Genomic DNA, 20,331 nt, shown 5'->3' on the forward strand with positions numbered 1-20,331 from the left:
AAACATATATTTTGTTTTGCAATGAAGGCATCACCCCAGAAACTCCCATTAACCGAAAAACACCCCATGGGGTGGGGACTGTGGGAGCCTTTATTTAAAAAAACACTAAATTGGCTAACTTTCTGTCTTGACTCCTCCGGACTATCGTTACAGGGATCCAACACGGGCACTTGGGGCACCCGTTGAAAGAGAACGCATCCTGCTGTCAAATGTCAGCCCAGAAAAGCAGGCACCCCAGATACATCCTGGATGTAGACCTGCTGGCCTGCCCCCTGCCTCACCATGGGGTAGCAAGGTGACAGGCATCTAGGCTCTGTGCTTAGGGTGTATCCAAACATGAGGGCAAGGTGTGGGATGAGCAGGCCAAGAGAGGGCTCTGGCACCTGATGGATGACCTTGCACTGCCTGCTCACAGACGTTGGTAGTAAGGGTGCTCACATTTGCCAGCTAAGCCAGAGAACCCATGCATAGGAGTCAGTGACCAAACAAATTCCTTTTTCTATCCTCCCCTCTGACACTGGGGAGCAGCTCTCACAGCACACTGCCCCATTGGTAACAATGACCCTATTTGGCCAGGGGTGCGGGGGCTGGTGAGGTGTTGTCATTGAATTTGACTATGTGCCTTGTCCAGCATTCAGATGGCAGTAGTGACTATATTGATCCACTTGATCAGTATTTTTTTTTTAAAAAACATGTTTTGACTTGTACATGCATAGTTATTGATTGTCTCATGATTGGTGAGTGGTGTGACCTCCGAGGGGTGGATTGTATTGGGAAGGGCTGTGGCTGTCATGTGACAGCGCTGCCCCCTACCTAGTCGGAGGACACACCAGCTGCCAATCAAGGTTTGGGTCCGCCCCACCCATTAGTGCACATCTTGCTGTTGGTTACATGTAAATCATCTGGGCTCCACTCTCCAGCCTGCTTGTACTTGGCCTTGGGCCATTGGCTATTGTAATTAGATTAACCCTCTTGCCGCTGAGCTATTGACCCCCAGTAGATGATGTGGGCTTGTCCCTCCAGCACTATGAAGGTGCCATGTGCCCTTTGTTCTCTCTCTTTGGCAGCTTGGGACCACCCTGCTTCACTCCAGGCCTAGAAACATGGAAGGGTGCTGGAGAAACTGTTGGTAAGATGTACATTGTTAAAAGAGTTGGGAGTGTTTAATCAGTGTCAGGGGTGGTGGTGCACCAGTTCGATGTGGGGGTGTACTGCATCACTTCTGTGCATCAGTTTAAAAGCCTACACTGGACTTTGCAGAATTGTGCTTAACAGTTCTGACCTTACGTCGTCCAGTTAGGTCATCTCCTCTGCTTCCCCTTCCCAACGGGGGATTTTCACCCAGTTTTGGCACCCTGTGCTGATCTATTGCTCCCTGGAGTCTGTAACCCCTCATGGCTGCTCCCTGGCACAGGCTCCACCATCTTGGGCACAGAACTCACTGTTGCAGGATTTTATTCACAAACACCATTGGGTCCTTCAACAGGCTGCTTGAAGCCTGTATGAAGCCGCCGGTATTAGGTCCAACCAGTTGAACCCTTTGGAGAGCACTGCGTCTCTGCTCTCCTGTGACTGCGTCACCAGTGCAGTTAGACAGACATACAGTACGGTAACAGGCCCTATCAGCTCATGCCGACTAATCGCACCCAATTAATCTACAACAACCGGTACATTTTGGAAGGTGGGAGGAAACCTGAGCCCCCGGGGAAACCCAAGCAGTCGGAAACTCCTTTTGGATAGGGCAGGATTCAAACCTGGTCCTGATTGCTGGCACTGTAATAGCGTTGCACTAATTGCTACGCTGACCGTTCTGCAGTTGCGGCAGCTCTGGCAGCACTGCCGTTGTTGATTTTGGTATAACAGCTTAGGACTTTGGATTCATGTAATAAAATCACTGCAAGTGTACCCCTCATTCACACAGCTTTCAGTAGAAAGGGGGAAATTATAGACCATATTAATCTCTCTGCCAATGTCAAACAATGCCTGAAATAGCCATCCCCAAACTAAAAAAACTCCAACATACATTTTTTCCTTTTCCCAACCTCAGAAAATAACCCATCCGACTCAAGTAAACCATGTAGCAGGGAGCATGTCTGTGACCTTTGTGTCTCATTTAGATGCAGAGCCAAGACTACATGGCCAGAAATCCTTTCCCCCATCTTGAGCACCTGTGAAAGTTTGTATTTTGAGCTATCCATATTATTTTGTTTTATTAAAAACTCCTGTCCCTAGTTTACAAACTGGGGGCAGAGAGAGCCACATGTTTACTGGGCATAAGCACATCCCAGATAGACAATTAAAATTAATCAACTCATCCTCCAAATTCATCTGAATTAAGTATTTTGGCCATTTCCTGGGACAGAACATAATGCCTTTTAACACAAGAAGTCCTGACTGACTTTGTAGTTTGAGTTAACTACCTGTCAACGAGCAATCCATTCACGAATGGCTTCCCACACAACTGCAGCTGATTTCTCTCCCCATTGTTACAGTGATATTTACCTGTGATAATTAAAGACTAAAACTCAGGAATACACATGGCTGTTACTGTGTATTGGAAGCAATCTTTCCAGACCTCCTATGCAAGAAATGATATCTTTTAATTATGACTAGCACCTGTAAATAACTGATTGATGTCAGTTACTTTCCTGTCTTTAGAAAAGAGGTATGCAAAATGTAAAACATAAGCTTGTAACAATGTTCAAAGAGAGGCCTATCAGATTTGTATGTAAGAATATGCCTTAAATATTGAACTGTTTCACTTCAACCTTCGAATGAGGTTCTGGTATTAACTAGGGTGACCTTGGGTCTACCTGACGTTAATACCACTCATTCCAGCTAGCGTAATTGTAATACAGGTTTTGGTATTGCTCTATCGTCCTTGTGCTGGTCTTTTTAACTTGACAGTGGGGGTCGAACTATCACACACCAGTCATCAAATAGCTATTCTCTGTAACACCATGCATTTCACACGGGACATTACATTTCCTCACAAATCACGAAGCCTTGGAGTTTGGTCAGTTGGTTGGCCACTGTGAATTGCCGCCAGTGGGTAGGTGCCATGGCAGAACATGGAGGGAGATGAGACTATGGGGAATATAGGTCACAACAACAGTTTGTGGGCCAATAGGTTGCTTTGTACAGCAGGGTCATAGTCTTACAGCATAAAGTGCGCCCTGTGGCCCAATTCATCTTTGCTGGTCAAGCTGTCGACCTGGCCTCATTACTGTCCTAATGGCTTTTAAACACCGTGATTCCGCTTGTATCATTTCCCCCACAGCTCGTTTCATATGTCTACCACGTGTCTGAATGTCCCTTTTAAATCTTTCAACTCTCACCTCATAACTATGTCACAACGTCGTATCTTCAACAGTACCCACACCCCTCCCCCCAGCCAAACTCACAATCTATCCACAAGAAGGCATGCAAATGCACCTGCAGATTCCTCTCCATCCTCACCAGAATCGTGTCGCTGCTCCTTCGTCATTGTGGAGTCCCCAGCACAGTGGGAGCATCTACCTTGGGAGCTTGGCTGCAGTTCAAGGAAGTGGCTCCAATCATTTCCGCCAGGATAACTAGCAATGGGCGTGAAAGGCTGGCCTTGGCAGTGATGCGATAGCCTCGGCCCTTGACTCCATCATGAGCCACGTGGAGAACAACACCTCATACGCCAAGTTCATCAACTTCAGCTCAGCGTTTAATACGAGCATTCTCCAGAGGCTAGTGGGGAAGCTGTCCTCACTGGGACTCTTCACCACTCTCTGTAACTAGATTCTGGGCTTCCAAACACAAAGACCAGGGACTGCCCGGGTCGGTAGCAGAAGGTCGAGTGCCGTCATGCTGAGCACTGGTCCATGGCTGCATGGCCAGATCCAGCTCCAGTGTCATCAAGTTTACAGATGACACAACAACAATCGGCCTCAACAGCAACAAGGACGAGTCGCACTGCAGAGAAGAGGTGGGAAATCTCCAGATATGATGCAAGAGTAGTATGGTAACATTTATTTTGTATTCTTAATTACTTTTTTTTTAAACATTTACTTTGATTTACTCATTTACTTTTTACTTACTATATACAGTTATGAGCCCAGAGGACCCACAAACCCAGCAGTAGTAGATATTCACCAAGACAAATGGTTACTTCAACAAAAGTTGCTTTTAATGATCTTTGAACAGGAAAACAGGATCACACTTTAACTTATCACTATTGTCTCACTTAACCCACTTCTAATTCTAAGTGCACGTGTAGGTAAGGTGTGTGTAAGTTCAGAAAAGTTCTTTAGTTCACAGTCCAATCTCACTTCTCACTCCTCCAAGTTCACTGGTTGCAGGCAATCCTTATACTGTGCACAAAATTTAACATTTCTGAATTTCACCAGGCTTTGGTGCTCAAAAGATAAATGGTTACTGCTCAGGAAGGTTCTTGTTGGTTTTCAGAGAGAGATTTGTTGTTCCAGGATATCCACAACTGATGTACTTCCATCAGTCACCTCAGTGTCTTGCTGACTAAACTTGCCCTATCAGGGTTCCCTAGATTATAACCTCCTTCTTTCAGGTCACCACAAAGTGCCTTTTTGTTTCTCTTATTCCAAATGAAACATTAGACAGCCAATCCTCTCCTCTTGCATGAACCACAAGGGCTTCAACCAGGTTGTCTTCCAAAAGCTTGTCAGTTTGTCCTGTTTGAGTCCCAGCAACTTCTGCTCCTGTGCTCTCTTTCCCTTTCTCTTTCTCTTTTTCTTTCTGAGAGAAAAGCCTCTCTGCTTACAAAACCACTTGATCCTCTTACAACAGCAAATTTTCCTTTCAGATAGCTGCAACTCCAGTCTGCTCTTTCATCTCTTGCCTTGGTAAACAATAATCCATTGGTGACGGCTCTGGAGCACTCTTCAAAGCTCTTGCAAAAAGGCGTGAGAAGCCACTAGGTCGCCAGCATGGTTCCAGTACTTCAAATAAGATCTCTTTTAAAGTGTTGCATGTGACCTACTGTAACAAACCTTTCCCAATTTATCTCTGAAAAACATTTGTAAGAAGGAATGAACAGAAGTCTTACCGTTGACTAGGAGGTGACGCAATCCACTTGTAAATCTTTTCACAGTATGTAGAGTTCCATTCCCATGTGGACCAGGGCTTTAGCTGTTGGCTAAACAAAAATGCTGCATCAACTGAAGACAAGTGATGCACTGGAGGAAGTAGCAGGAGTGCAACCCTGACCTCTGGAGCAATTAATCAGCATCCAGACAAATAATGCCCTTCTCTACCTCGGAGAGATCGCTGAGCACCTTCGCTTCATCCGCACCAGTCACCGAGACCTCCCAGTAGCCAACCATTTCAGTCTGTGTCACACTCCTATACTCACATGTCTGACAAAGGCCTTATGTACTACCGCAAATTGGAGGAACAACATCTGATTTTCCATCTGGGCACTCTCCAGCCAGATAACATTAACATCGATTTTTCCAGTGTCTGCTAACTTGCTCCCCTCTTCCCCCTTTCCAGTTCTCCTCCCTCCCTTCACCTAGCCATCCCTCCTCCCCTTGATTGTTGCTGTCTCCTCCCTCCCTCCCTTTTCCACCCATCACTTCCTGCCTTTGCATGCCCCCCCCCCTTACTCTTTTGCTCGGATGCCTGCTGATATTTTTTCCATACCTTAATGAAACGCTAGTTATGTATTTTTACCTTTGCTGTATAAAGGACACTGCTTGATCTGCTGAGTTTTTTCCAGCTTTGTGTGTTTTTACTTCAACCACTGTCTACAGATCTTCGTGTTCTACTACAGACATAATATTACTGAGACCAGAGGGCTCGAGTTGTACGGGGAGGATGGACGGATTGGGACTTAACTCTCTGGAGTATAGGAGGCTGAGGGGTGATTTTACAGAGGTATACAAGATTAAGAGGTACCCAGATAAGGTGAGTGGTCTCAGTGTTCCCTCATGGTCAGGGAGTCTACAACTAGAGAGCATAGGTTTAAGGTGAGAGGAAATACAAGAGGTAGCCAGGTAAAATCTATTCCATGGACACCATTGTCCCTTTCTCCATCTTCCCCTGTAAACCATGGTAAGGTCACAGAAGAAGATTAGAAAATACTGTGTTGTTCATGCCCAAGATTTAGAATTGAGACACAATAGGTTGTTCTTAAAGAGCATCTTAAAGGCAAAAGAGGTGGGTGGACTGTGTGATTGAGGGAGCAAGTTCCCCAGAGGCCTCAGCAGGACTGACAACAGAGGGAGCCTAACCAGGGAAGGTACACCATCTCAGATTGTTTAACGTCCCTTATTCAAGCCACCAACATCCCGGATCCTTACCTGGAAGTACACCTTTCACACTCTCTCTTCCCTCTCTCGCTGTCATTTAACTGCTTCCTTTCACTGTTGTTGGCTTGTGAAGTCAGACTGAACACCTGGTTAAGCTTCAGTTTAGTCAGCTGGTCCATATACCTGCAAGAGAACGGAATAAGCAAGAGGCCACGGAAACAAAACGTCTCAGAGATAGCGTGCAGGAGAAAAGTTAAAATTTGTGTTAAATTCCAAGAAGACACTTGCAAAAGTGCCAGAGAAAAATAAAAAGCAGGAGGCACAATGAGAGCATTCTACAGCTCAGCAAAGGAGGACCATGATTGGCAAATGAAGAAACTGGAGCAGGAGTCTGCCATCTGGCCCATCGAGCCTGCTCTGCCATGCAATAAGATCACGCCTACTCTGACTGTGGACTCTTCTCCAACTACCTGCCTTTCCCCCCCCCCCCCCGTAACGATTAATTCCCTTATTATGCAAAAATATATTCTAACTCTATCTGACATCTATTGAATGAGGCAGCCTCCACCGTTTTCATGGGTAAAGAATTCTAGATTCACCACTGTTTGAGAAAAGCAGTTCCTTCCCATCTCCACCCTAAATCACAAAACAGACTCATAGTCAACATCATTACTGAGGAATTCTTGAAATCATTCTGTGCCACATTTCTTCTGCAGCCAAATGAGCAACAGGAGAGCTTGCTTCCATCCTGGACGTGCAACCAGCAAGAGAATCATCAGGAGAATACCGCATCTATCTGCATTGACCATTTTCCCTTTCAGACAGAAAGGTGACAAATCTTCTCTCAGTGCTTCCGGTTGCTGTCACAGTTCAGACAAGTGTTAATACAGATGCATTATGTTTTTAAAACAAAGACTTCAATGAAGGTTTTGAACTGAAGGGGTCAAAATGGACACTGACTGACTTTGTTCAGTCCATGGCCAGATCCATTCTCCAGCATATTAAACCCACTAAATTTGTCAGATGATGTTAACTCAGTCACCATCTGGTATTGGGTACTATATGGATTGGGGATGATGCTGTTATTCAACAAAACATGTTCCAAGTACAGTGTTATGCAGTGACAGACCCATCCCTGCCAGTAATGTACCTCAGCATTATGGTGATAGACCCAACCCAACCAATACTGTACCCCAGTCTTACACAGTGACAGACTCATCACCACCAATACTGTACCCTAGTGTTTATAGTTACAGACTCATCCCACTAGTACCAGGGCTCAGGCCTAGTTGGTTCGAGCGAGGAGTCAGTGTAGGAGGAGATGGAATTCGGCAGCGTTCAGAGGAGGGTGGGCAAGGAGCGAGTGACAGGGTTAATTGGTCGAGGATCAATAAAAAGAGGGAAAGGTAAAGGAGCAACTGGCGAGTGAGTGGCAGTGAAGGAGTGGGGCTTTGAAGCTTTGGCTCGAGAGGCTTCAGCGAGCAACTGTTGCAACCAAGGTAAGCTGAGAAGGCAAGTCTAGTCAAGGGTATTCTACAAGCTAATGGAGTCAGCTAGGCCTGTGAATTGTTCCAGCTGCGGGATGTGGGAAATCTGGGACGGTATACTTGTCCCAGATAACCACACCTGCAGAAAGTGCATTCAGCTCTGGATCCTTACCGACAGAGTTCGGCAACTGGAGCTGGAACTGGATGAACTGCAGGTTATTCAGGAGGCTGAGGCAGTCATAGAGAGGAATTAGAGAGAGGTAGTCACCCCAAATAGGCAGGATGCAGATACATGGGCGACTGTCAGGGGAGGTAAAAGGAAGGGACCAGTAATGCAGAGTACCCCTGTGGATGTTCCCACCGCCAATAGGTATGCTGTTTTGGATACTGCTGATGGGGACAATCTACCAGGGACAAGTCAAGGTGGTCAAGTGTCTGGCAGAGATGGACTCCTCAGCATAGAAGGGAAGGGCTGCAAAGAGGAGAGCATTAGTAATAGGGGATTTGTTGGTTAGGAGGGCAGACAGGAAATTTGCTGGAATGCATAGAGACCCCCAGAAGGTATGTTGCCTCCCAGGTGCCAGGGTCAGGGATGTCTCAAATCATTTCAGCAGTATTCTGGAAGGGGAGGGAGAGCAGCAGGATGTCATGGTCCACGTGGGGACCAATGACATAGAGGTAGAGACAAGGTCCTCAAGAGGGAATATTGGGAATTAGGTATAAAGTTAAAAGACAGGACCTCGACGATGGTAATCTCTTGATTGCTGCCTGTGCCACGCGCTAGACAGGGTACAAATAGGAAGTTCTGGCAGATGAGTGCGTGGCTAAAGAGTTGGTGTAGGGGGCAGGGCTTCAGATTCCTAGATCATTGGGATCACTTCTGGGGAAGGTCAGACCTCTATAAAAGGATGGGCTGCACCTAAACTGGAAAGGGACCAATATCCTAGCAGGAGGGTTTGCTGGAGCCATTGGGAAGGGTTTAAACTAGATTTGCAGGGGGAGGGAAATTAAAATGAGAGCAAAGAGAATAGGATAGCAGCGAGTCGGAGTTACAACAGAGGAAAGAATTAATAGTAAAGAGGTGATCAATAATGACATAAAGGAAAGGCAGGTGAGCAGACAGGAGAAAGCTGTTCAACAGGAATACAGCACAAACAACATCAATAATGGGCTTATGGTCACTTTAGCATCAGAAACAAAGTAGATGACCTGGTTGCTCAGATTCAACTAAAAAGGTGTGACATTGTGGCCATTACTGAAACATGGCTCATTGAGGTGTACGATTGAGAGGTCAATATGATAAGCAGGTGTGTAGAGGTGGAGGGGTAGCTCCGATGATAAGTAATGATATTAAATCAATAGAAAGAGGGACATAGGGTCTAAAGGGATAGAATCAGTATGGGTTGTATCAAGAAATGCCAAGGGTAAAAAGATCGTATTAGCAGTTATATACAGGCCTCCAAACAGCAGTCAGGAAGTGGACTATGAAATACAGACAGAAATACAAAGGGCACATTGCAAAGATAACATCAAAATAATTGTGGGGGATTTTAACATGACAGGGGATTAGGAAGGACAGGAAATTACTGGATCACAGGAGAGGGATTTTGTAAAAAAAACCTAAGAGATGGATTTTTTGAACAGCTTGTTGAGAAGCCCACCAGGGAATCTGTAGTTCTGAATTGGGTCATGTGCAATGAACCTTGTCATTAGGAAATGACCATAACATGGTCAAATTCAATTTCAAAGTTGAAAAGGTAAAAATGTTATCGGAATAAAGTAAATTACGGTGGTATGAGAAAGGAACTGGCTCAAGTCAACTGGAAAAGCAAACTAGTTGGTGGAACAGAGCAGGATTGGAAGATATTTTTGCAAGTAATAAAAGGCATACAGGATAGATATATTCCAAGGAAAAGGGAATTATTCAAAGGAAAGATGGTACAGGTGTTCATATAGGACCAATAGAAAATGATGCTGGGGAAATTATAATGGGTTATAAATAAATGGCACAATTAAATCAATATTTTATGTCAATATTCACTGTAGAAGTCATTAGTAATATCCCTGATAGACAGAGGCTTCAGGGAGTAGAGTTGGATACAGTTAAGATTACTAGAGAAATTGTGCTAGGTAAATTGAATGGATTAAAGATAGATAAATCTCCCGGACTGGATGAAGTACACCCGTGGGTTTTGAAAGAGGTGGCTTTGGAGATTGTGGATCCATTGGTGTCAATCTTCTGGAAATCAATAGTCTCTGGCGTGGTTCCAGGGGATTGGAAGGTTGCAAATGTGGTTCCGCTGTACAAGAAAGGTGGGAAACAGAAAAAAATTAAACTATAGACCTAGAAGTCTGATGTCAGTGGTTGGGAAGATATTAGAGTCAATCCTCAAGGATGAAGTTATGAAATACCTGGAAATCCATGACAAGATAGGTCCTAGTCAGCATGGTTTTTTGAAGGGTAGATCCTGCCTGACCAACCTATTAGAGTTTTTTTAAAGAAATCTCAGGTAGGATAGACAAAGGTGAGGCTTTTCAAAAGGCTTTCGATAAGGTGCCATACGTTAGGCTGCTACATAACATGAGGGTCCATGGAATTACAGGGAAGCTATTAGACTGGATAGAAAACTGGCTGATAGGCAGAGAGCAAAGGGTTGAAATTAAGGGATCCTATTCAGGATGGCTGCCTGTAACAAGTGGCATTCTGCAGGGGTCCATCTTGGGGCCACTGCTGTTTACAATTTATATTAATGATTTGGATTATGGAACGAATGGTTTTGTGGCTAAATTTGCAGATGACACTAAGATGGGTAGTGGAGTGGGAAGTGGTGAAGATACTGTAAAATTGCAGAGGGATACAGACAGTTTGGGAGACTGGGCAAATATGGCAGATGAAGTACAATGTTGAGAAATGCATGGTTCTATGTTTTGGTAGTGGAAATAACAGGCAGAGTACTATCTGGATGGGGAGAAAATTCAATCCTCGCAGAGACCTGGGCATCCTTCTGCAGGTAAATCTAAAAGTTAATGCCCAGATGGGATTGGTAGCGAAGAAGGTGAATGCTATGCCAGCATTTATTTCAAGAGGTATAGTGCACAAGAGTGGAGAGGTGTTAATGAGATGCTATGGGGTACTGGTGAGACCCCATTTGGAGTACTGTGTACAGTTTTGGGTCCCCTATCTTAGAAAAGATGTGATGTTGTTGGAAAGGGTGCAGAGGAGATTAACTAGGACGATTCCTGGAATGCAAGGGCTAGCGTATGGGGAACATTTGGCAGCTCTTGGGTTGTATTCGTTGGAGTATAGGAGAATGGGGGGTGGAGGTGGGGGGGAAATCTCAGAGATATTTCGAAAATTGAAAGGTTTTGACAGTGAATGCGGATAATATGTTTCTTTTGATGGATGAATTGAGGACAAGGCGTCACAATCTTAAAATTAGAAGTTATCCAATTAAAACAGAGAGGAGGAAGAATTTCTTTCGTCAGTGGGTCGTGGATCTGTGGAACTCGCTGCCGCACAAAGCAGTGGAGGCCAGATCACTGGGAGTATTTAAGCAGGAAATGGATAATTATCTCATTAGTAAGGGTATCAAGGGATATGGGGAAAAAGCTGGAAATTGGAACTAGGTGTGAGCATAGTTTAGTGTAGAGTCACAGAACAGACTCGATGGGCCTAGTGGCCTGTTTCTGTTCCTTTATTTTGTGATCTTGTAATGTACCTCAGTGTTACTATCTGGTATTGGGTTAGTGATGATGCTGTTATACAAAACAATAGGTGACCTCTAGAAGCAGACTGACTGTCATTGATAGAACATCATTACACTTTGGCAACGTGCTATCATGAAAACTTATACTTAAATTAGTATCCATGCTGGTGACAGAGGCACTGTATTTAGACTGTAGTCTCATTTTGGTATCTACTTCAGGTTATTTATACTGAGCAACTGACCTTTTATCCTTTAGAGGTATACAATATTGAATATTATCCTTATGCCTTCTAAACTGAAATAGTGAGAGCATGTTCAGCGTGGGAGGTTGCGCAATGCTGTTACCGTGCCAGCGGCCCAAGGTTCGAATCCCTGTGCGCTTCCTCCCATCCCAAAGACATACAAAGCTTGTCGGTTCATTGGACACGTGGGTGTGAATGCGGTGCGGTGGAAGGGCATGAAACTGTGGTTTATCTCGAAATTTTAAAATAATAAGTATGAAATAACAGCCAGCCGATTTGTTCCCAGCGACGCTACTGCAGGGTGCAGAAGGTCCCAGGAGGTATTTTGTCTCTTTCTTCCCCAGAAAGAATTTCCTGGACAAACAGGTGGCAAATTTAATAGTTTGGTTTTCCTCCAACAGACTGGACATTCGCAATTCTCACACACTCACCCTAGATCCAAATGTCCTTTTGTTTTGTTCCTCCACCCCACAAAGTAGAAAAGCCCCAAACTGTGCCCACAAAGTAGAAAAGCCCCAAACTGTGCCCACAAAGTAGAAAAGCCCCAAACTGTGCCCACAAAGTAGAAAAGCCCCAAACTGTGCCCACAAAGTAGAAAAGCCCCAAACTGTGCCCACAAAGTAGAAAAGCCCCAAACTGTGCCCACAAAGTAGAAAAGCCCCAAACTGTGCCCACAAAGTAGAAAAGCCCCAAACTGTGCCCACAAAGTAGAAAAGCCCCAAACTGTGCCCACAAAGTAGAAAAGCCCCAAACTGTGCCCACAAAGTAGAAAAGCCCCAAACTGTGCCCACAAAGTAGAAAAGCCCCAAACTTTGAAGAATATTCCCATGCAGGCTCTTTGACCCATCTTATCGGTGCCCAACCCTTGTTCTGCCTCCTCCCATTGACCTGCACCCAGACCATAGCCCTTCGATGCATGTACCCATGAAAAGTTTTTTTTTTCAAATGAAGCCATAGTCCCTTTCAACTCTTTCCCCATATTCTCTAAAGTTCTCGACTCACCCAACTTTTTTTTTGGGGGGGGAGCCTACTCTACCGACATCTCATAATTTTGGACATCAAATCTCCCCTCGTTATTCTAGGGAAGCCCGAAACCTGTTCAACTCGCTTCCTTGTCAATCTTTCAATTTGACTGAGCGGAAATGCTCGGACACATCGCCGCCTGCGAACTCCCCGCGATGGGCTCCACTCAGCCACAAGCCCGCAGCCCAGGCGCACGGTTCCGAGCGCGCCAAGCTCGCCCGGGAGAAGGAGATCGGCCCCTCGCCCTTCTGCTACGTACCTGTCATCGAAAGATGCTTCAAAATGAATGATTGCCAGCAGGAAAATGCAAATCGCGCAGCTGAATAACACGGTCTTGGAGGAACACACTGGAGCCATGGTCCGCCTCTGGCGGATTCCTCGCTCGCCTCTGTTCACTCGAAGGCGGTCAGAGACCCGAACGGGCTCGCTGCAATTTGTGCACCTGATATGTTGACATTTCCGGCAGTGAGGGGTGGGCTGAAGGTCTCAGCTCTAGCCCGGCAACGCCGCCTTAAGTCCCGTCCCATCCCCTCCTGTCCCTTGTCAGAGCCCCGCTAGATAAGGGGGCTATTGTACTGAAGGTTAACTCTTTCGCTGCCGGCGAGGAATCTGCTTCTGCCACCAATTATGACACCAACACAATGTATCTCCTCAGTTACACCTTGTTGAAGGTCAAGTTCAATGACGGATTGGCTGGCTGCCAATCCATTGGCGTAGGGAGTTTCTACTGCTTGAGCTGCGAAAGGCGTGATCCGATCTCTTCCAAACATAAACAAGCTCGATCTTCCATTGCGATCCAATTTGCTACAGGGAGTGTATTTGCTACATAATCACATCCTTGACCACGTGGTTGCGTTGAGCGCAGTGTTCTGTTCAATTCTCAGTGGAGAAAGTGAGCTGGGCCCAAGGAAGAGACGGTTCAGGTAAAGGTGAACAGAGAAGAGCCAACATCTTGTGTGGTGGTCCACCACCGGCCTTACTGTAGGGGGGCAACCTCTGTACTTGTAGGAGTGTAAGGGGACAGGACAACACCTGGCTGGCTGCCAATCTGGGCCTGAATGGATCAAGCCCCACCCGGTCGGGATATAAGCCCGAGTGACTGCTCCAATCGGTGCTTTTGGTCAATGCAGTTGCTGAAATTCTAAAATAAAACAGGAAATGCTGGAAACACTCAGCAGGTCAAAAAGCATCTGTGGAGAGGGCATAGAATGGTCATTCTAATGAGTGGATAATACTTTACAAAAGCTGAAGAAACAGGCCTTTTGCCCCATCTAGTCTGTGCCGAAGTATTATTCTGCCTACACTCGGGCCATTGCCCTCCACACTCCCCCAATTCATGACCCTCTCCAGGTTTCTCTTAAATGTTAAAAGCGATTCCGTGTTCACCACTTCAGCTGGCAGCTCGTTCCACACTCACCACTCTGCATTACGTTCCCCCTAATGTTTCCTTTAACTGGCCTTAAACACGTCCTCCAGTGCTTATCTCACCCAACCTCAGAGGGAAAAATATGCTCGCATTTTAACTCTATCTGTGGAAGAAAATCTGAATACAAGGTGTTAAAGGTTCACATATAAGCTGTTTACAAGGACTTGCCGAGTCAGCATATTGCTTAGACAATGGTGGGGAAACCATAAGGACATCAGGGCTTGCAAAAGAGTAGCTCCAAATAACATTCTTTATTTCCAGAGATACCATATCTTCCAAACTTTCACTTCCGTGACTCTGGTGAAAGGGCTTATGTTATGTATTTCCTTCCCCATTTATCTAGTAACTCATTCTGCTGACTTCGCAAATTAACTTGTTCACTGTATAAATTCAAGCAATGCAACTGTGTAGTTCAGAGCTGAGCCCTGGCTGTTACAGGGACTGCTCTCTGAGATATCTCGCTCTAATAAACTCTTCCGAAGCGTTACCCTGGTGTTAGTAGTGAAATTCTTTCTCCGCTACAAATCTGGTGCTGCGAGCAGGATCCTATTTGACAGGATCACAAACCTGGGACTAAGGGTCCCGTAAGAGTGAGTGGGCGATGGCCCTGGCCAAGAACCTAGCTTAAAGGGGTGAGGCAGGCTCACACACCGAGATCCCCGCTTAAGAGGGTGAGGTGAGGCACACCAAGAACCCAACTGTAAAGGGGTGAGGCACGCCAAGAACCCAGCTGTAAAGGGGTGAGGCATGCCAAGAACCCAACTGTAAAGGGGTGAGGCACACCAAGAACCCAACTGTAAAGGCGTGAGGCATGCCAAGAACCCAGCTGTAAAGGCGTGAGGCACGCCAAGAACCCAGCTGTAAAGGCGTGACGCACGACAAGAACCCAACTGTAAAGGGGTGAGGCACGCCAAGAACCCAGCTGTAAAGGGGTGAGGCACGCCAAGAACCCAGCTGTAAAGGGGTGAGGCACGCCAAGAACCCAGCTGTAAAGGGGTGAGGCATGCCAAGAACCCAGCTGTAAAGGCGTGAGGCACACCAAGAACCCAGTTGTAAAGGCGTGAGGCATGACAAGAACCCAACTGTAAAGGGGTGAGGCACGCCAAGAACCCGGTTGTAAAGGCGTGAGGCATGACAAGAACCCAACTGTAAAGGGGTGAGGCACGCCAAGAACCCAGTTGTAAAGGCGTGAGGCATGACAAGAACCCAGCTGTAAAGGCGTGAGGCACGCCAAGAACCCAGCTGTAAAGGCGTGACGCACGACAAGAACCCAACTGTAAAGGGGTGAGGCACGCCAAGAACCCAGCTGTAAAGGGGTGAGGCACGCCAAGAACCCAGCTGTAAAGGGGTGAGGCATGCCAAGAACCCAGCTGTAAAGGCGTGAGGCACGCCAAGAACCCAGCTGTAAAGGGGTGAGGCATGCCAAGAACCCAGCTGTAAAGGCGTGAGGCATGCCAAGAACCCAACTGTAAAGGCGTGAGGCATGACAAGAACCCAACTGTAAAGGGGTGAGGCACGCCAAGAACCCAGTTGTAAAGGCGTGAGGCATGACAAGAACCCAACTGTAAAGGGGTGAGGCACGCCAAGAACCCAGCTGTAAAGACGTGAGGCACGCCAAGAACCCAGCTGTAAAGGCGTGAGGCATGACAAGAACCCAACTGTAAAGGAGTGAGGCATGACAAGAACCCAGATCCAAAACGGGGGTAAGACGGAGAAGTGAAACCCAGGTTGACAACGCGGACTGAAGAGGCACACGCTGTAAAGTAAGGGAACTGACCATTGTGTGTATATTGTATAACTGTTGTTAAGATTTAACAGGAGGCCAAGATGGGAAATCAGCACAGCAAGGCAAGTATTCCCAGTCGAGCAGATAAGTCTGTTCCCGGGCCACGACAGCGACCCTGATGAAGAAAGCCACTAAAAATCAAGGAAAGGAACAGAGAAGACGCCGCTAACTGGTAGGAGATCCGCTATAGCCCCCAGGCTCGCCAGCCGACATCATGATGAGGGAAACGAGGGATTGGAATTATGCTGTCTTGTTTAGTAACAAGTGGTGGGGGCAAGATCGGTACTGGCGTAGATGGTGGCGTAGGGGGTGTGATTTTCCTGACCTTTTTGGCTGGATGGAGGAGTGTAAAAATGCGAGTACACAGCCTGAATTATTGTTATCGATTTTACCAGTCCTTTGATGAAGAGAATTTTACTCGTGAGGTGACTTTCCCCCCCTCACCATTTGGGGTAATGACATCCCAAACCCCGATTGAAGTAACCAATGCATCTGACCCAGTGCCATGCCCCCGCCTCCTGCCGACATGGTCGGTGGCCACATACATCGTCTCTTCACCACCTGTCAGAACAGTCTCCAATCCCCATTGCAAGTGAACCTTACAATACGCATAAGATATGATGAGAAAGGAAAAATTAGCAACTGTACAGGCAGCTACCCAGGACTAACCCTGACCAAGGGACGCACAAGGAGGGATGTACTGGGGACCATACTGGGTGGAGCAGGAAATGATATAGGGGTGTTGAATTTGGCAGATATTGAAACACTCCAGAACAAGTTACAGACTATAGACAGTAAAGTGGGAAAAGGAATTAAGATTAGAAACATGTGGGGAAAGACGATACGAGAGGAGATAGAGATGGGATATAATTTACAAAGAAAAGTATGGGACCACACGGGAAGTTTTATGAGCCTTGCACACTTGCCCTTTCAGAAGGAACTTGCACCTGGCAGTTAGTTTCCATAAATCGAAGCATAGTGAAACCCCTATATCCTCGATTAGATCCGAATAAAGACTGGAAATTAATAGAAATGGCTATGGCTTACAGGAATCACCATCCGCTACAACGCCTGGCTCAACAGGCTGACCCCTTGCAGACGCAACCCCTGCCCAAACAACAGCCCGTGGAGGCCCCTGCACCACGGGCGGCCTCCCCCGACTCCTCCACTGGCCCTGACAAACGAGATAGGAAAGATGGGAGAGGAAAAGAGGAACTGCCGGGGACAGAAGAACTAGACCAAAGGCCAGGGGTCAACTATACAGTCTAGCTTCTCCGAGTAATGATTGGTGATGTCTTGGTCTCCAGGAAAGGCCCACGACATGATAATTGCTGCCCCAGGCCCCTTGAAGAGACCTATCACTTTTCACCACTGGCTCCAGCAGACGTGTCATCTATCGCCCCCTGCTGGGAGATATTAGCTCCCTACTGTAGGCGACTTATGGGGCACAGTGGCCAGTGGTCAGGGGAAATTTCATGATCCCGTCTGGTGAGGAGGGAGATTGGAGACGAAATGATGAGTTGGTAGACCAAGGGAACGAGTCGCAAGAACACTGGCTGCAGAATAGAGGGAAGGAATCAATTATGAGGTGCGCTAAAAAGCAGTCAGATTTAAAGACAGTAGCCTGTACCTTTTGAAAGAAAGATGAAGACGTCTTGGGATTTGTTGTGCAGTTCAAAAGCGTTTGGGACGAAAATGCTAGAGTTCCCCTCGCGGTCAAGACACAGTTAAATTGTATACTCCCGCAAATTGCTCAAATGTATAAATTAAAGCAATTACACTGGCAACGGTGGGGAATTTGGAGCACCAAATTGTTGCAGGCAACAAAGCCACCTTTTGCATTCTTAATGGCATGATGCAGCAATTATTGAGGGCCGAATTAGAGAGGAAGTTGTTGTCCCGCCATGCTGAGACCTGGAAGACACTGTTTAATCTATCCCAGTATTGGCTGTGCCCAGATAGGAGGTGTACCCAGTGTGAACCTGAAGAATGTAATGTTACCATGCAATTAGCAAAGGGGGTCAACATGTCTTTATGGTATAGATTTGTGCCAATTCCTCAACAATTTGGTACACAATTCTGGGAACCCCTTTTTAGAGGGACATGGGTGGATGAGAAAAATCGCAGGCATAATGGCCAAGATTGTCTGGAGCCCACAGTACAGACCCTGCAACAAGAATGCTTTCTTTTCCATTCCTCTTCATTTCAACTCACAAGAGCAGATTGCAGTTACTTGGGACAAGAGATAAGTCACATTCCACAATGTAATCTGCTGCAATGTACATCCTATTCAACCTCTCCCAGAGGTTGTCCATTAGTTTTAGAGGCCCTTCAGGTGCTAATCTCCCTCAGGAAACTGGGCTGAGGAGGGAGTCACGTGATGGAGTAGTGGCCGGTCAGGGAATTCCAGCCCTCTCCCGAAAAGTTAAAAAAAAACACACAAAGCACAAAGGTACAAGATTAAAATTTATAATAATGTAAAAATAAAGGTGAGAAGAAAATGGCAGCGAAGAGAGAAAAGTCGAAAACAACGGGAAGAAAAGAGGAAGAAAGAATGTCGGAAGAAGAAGGTGAAGTCCTGTACGAAGAGGCCCGCCGCGGAGAGAGAAGCCCGCTCCCTCAGGTCAGTGGAAGTCCCGGGCTCGGGACTACAAAAATGGCTCGCAGAGCCGAGTAAAAGTGCGCAACCGCACATGCGCGACTCCTCGCGCATGCGCGATGCGCATGAAAAAAAAACACACTGACGGGAGGGGGGAACAGCTGCGGAGTCAATCACCACAGCTGAGAGAGACACCTGCAGCACGGCAGCAGGTGCAGAACACAGACAATAACAACAACAAGAAAGAAGAGGGTAAAAAGAAAACAAGGAAACAACAGATGGTCAATCCAGAGGAAGAAGAAGAAGAACAGAAAGAAGTGGAAGAAGAAGAGAAAGGCAAGACAATGGATGTATCTTTTTTTAAAGAATATATGGAATCAGTGAAAGAATGGCAATTACAAGAATTTAATGAGATAAAAAGAAGAATTAAGAATGCAGAAGAAAAAATGAATAAAATGGAAATGGCCATGTCAGAGATAGGAAAAAGAGTGGAAAATATGGAAGAACGAGAAACAATTGTAGAAATGGAAGTAGAGGAATTAAAAGAGAAATTAGAAGAATCTAATAAAAAAGTTAAAGAGGCACATGAGCTGTTAGATCAGAAGATAGATATAATAGAAAACTATAATAGAAGAAATAATATAAAGATAGTGGGCCTTAAGGAAGATGAAGAAGGCAAGAATATGAGAGAATTTATAAAAGATTGGATCCCCAGGGTTCTAGGAAGACCAGAATTACAGGAAGAAATGGAAATAGAGAGGGCACATAGAACTTTAGCCCCGAAACCACAACCGCAGCAAAAACCAAGATCCATTTTAGTAAAATTCTTACGATATACAACAAGAGAAATATATATTGGAGAAAGCAATGAAGAAAGTAAGGGAAGACACTGGAATATAAAGGTCAAAAATTTTTTTTCTATCCAGACATAAGTTTTGACCTCCTGAAGAAGAGGAAGGAGTTCAATACAGCAAAAACGATCTTATGGAAAAAAGGATATAAATTTATGTTAAAGTACCCAGCGGCACTTAAAATAGTTTTATTCCAGGGCAACAAAACAGACTATTCTCGGATCCAGAGGAAGCAAGGAAATTTGCAGAACAACTACAAAACAAGCAGAGAGATGAAGACATGTAATGAGAGTAAAAATGACCACGAACTATATGTATGTGTGTAAAGGGGTATATGTGTGTATATATATATATATATATATATAGTGTGTATACATGAATGTATCCGTATTTAGAGGAAAATATATAGAGTATAGACAGTAATTAATAAGGGAGGGAAAGGGAATAGAGGGAATAAGGAGGGAATTAGAAGAGTGACTTTTGTTACATATGAAAATTGAAATCTTCTCTGGGGGGGCTGGGTGGGGTCGGAGTTACGGTCACTACAAAATCAGTTGACGTTTGTGAGTGAATTCGCAAATCCAAATGGAGAGGGGAGATGTGGTTCCCCGACAAGGGATAAAGGGCAACTCAGGAGGGGGAGGGGAGAATGGGGTTAAAGAAGTTTTAAATAAGAGAATAAGGAAAATGTTTGATGTTTTAGAAATGTTGTCTTATAAAGTGTTCAAAACAAGAAAGCAGAAATGGATAAGAAGGAAAGGTGAGGATGGAGAAACAGAAAGGAAAGATAAACAAAGTATGAAATAGCTATGTATGATGAGGTTTTTAGTCGATCTCTACCTTTTATCAGTAGCACTGTAATTATAACAATTGAAAAGGTTTCCAAGAGGGTCTGGGTCTCCAGCACCTGGTCCAACACACCCATCAACAAAAGGCATCAACAAATCTTTAAA

At 45.6% G+C, this 20,331-nt stretch overlaps 1 protein-coding gene across 1 annotated transcript in view; it reads right to left on the bottom strand.

Moving 5' to 3' along the window:
- The window catches only part of LOC138747581 (alpha-2,8-sialyltransferase 8F-like), a 35,603-nt gene extending 21,899 nt beyond the window's left edge, over positions 1–13,704 (bottom strand). Inside the window, exons 1-3 of the mRNA XM_069906947.1 lie at positions 12,976–13,704; positions 6,309–6,440; positions 5,054–5,143 (exon numbers count right to left, since the gene is read on the bottom strand). Of these exons, the coding sequence (XP_069763048.1) occupies positions 5,054–5,143; positions 6,309–6,440; positions 12,976–13,073 (320 nt within the window). The 5' untranslated portion in view covers positions 13,074–13,704. The remainder of the gene's footprint in view (positions 1–5,053; positions 5,144–6,308; positions 6,441–12,975) is intronic.
- Positions 13,705–20,331: the final 6,627 nt, after the last annotated feature.

The sequence above is a fragment of the Narcine bancroftii genome, chromosome 12 (genome assembly GCF_036971445.1).
Source record: "Narcine bancroftii isolate sNarBan1 chromosome 12, sNarBan1.hap1, whole genome shotgun sequence".
Classification (NCBI taxonomy): Eukaryota; Metazoa; Chordata; class Chondrichthyes; order Torpediniformes; family Narcinidae; genus Narcine; species Narcine bancroftii.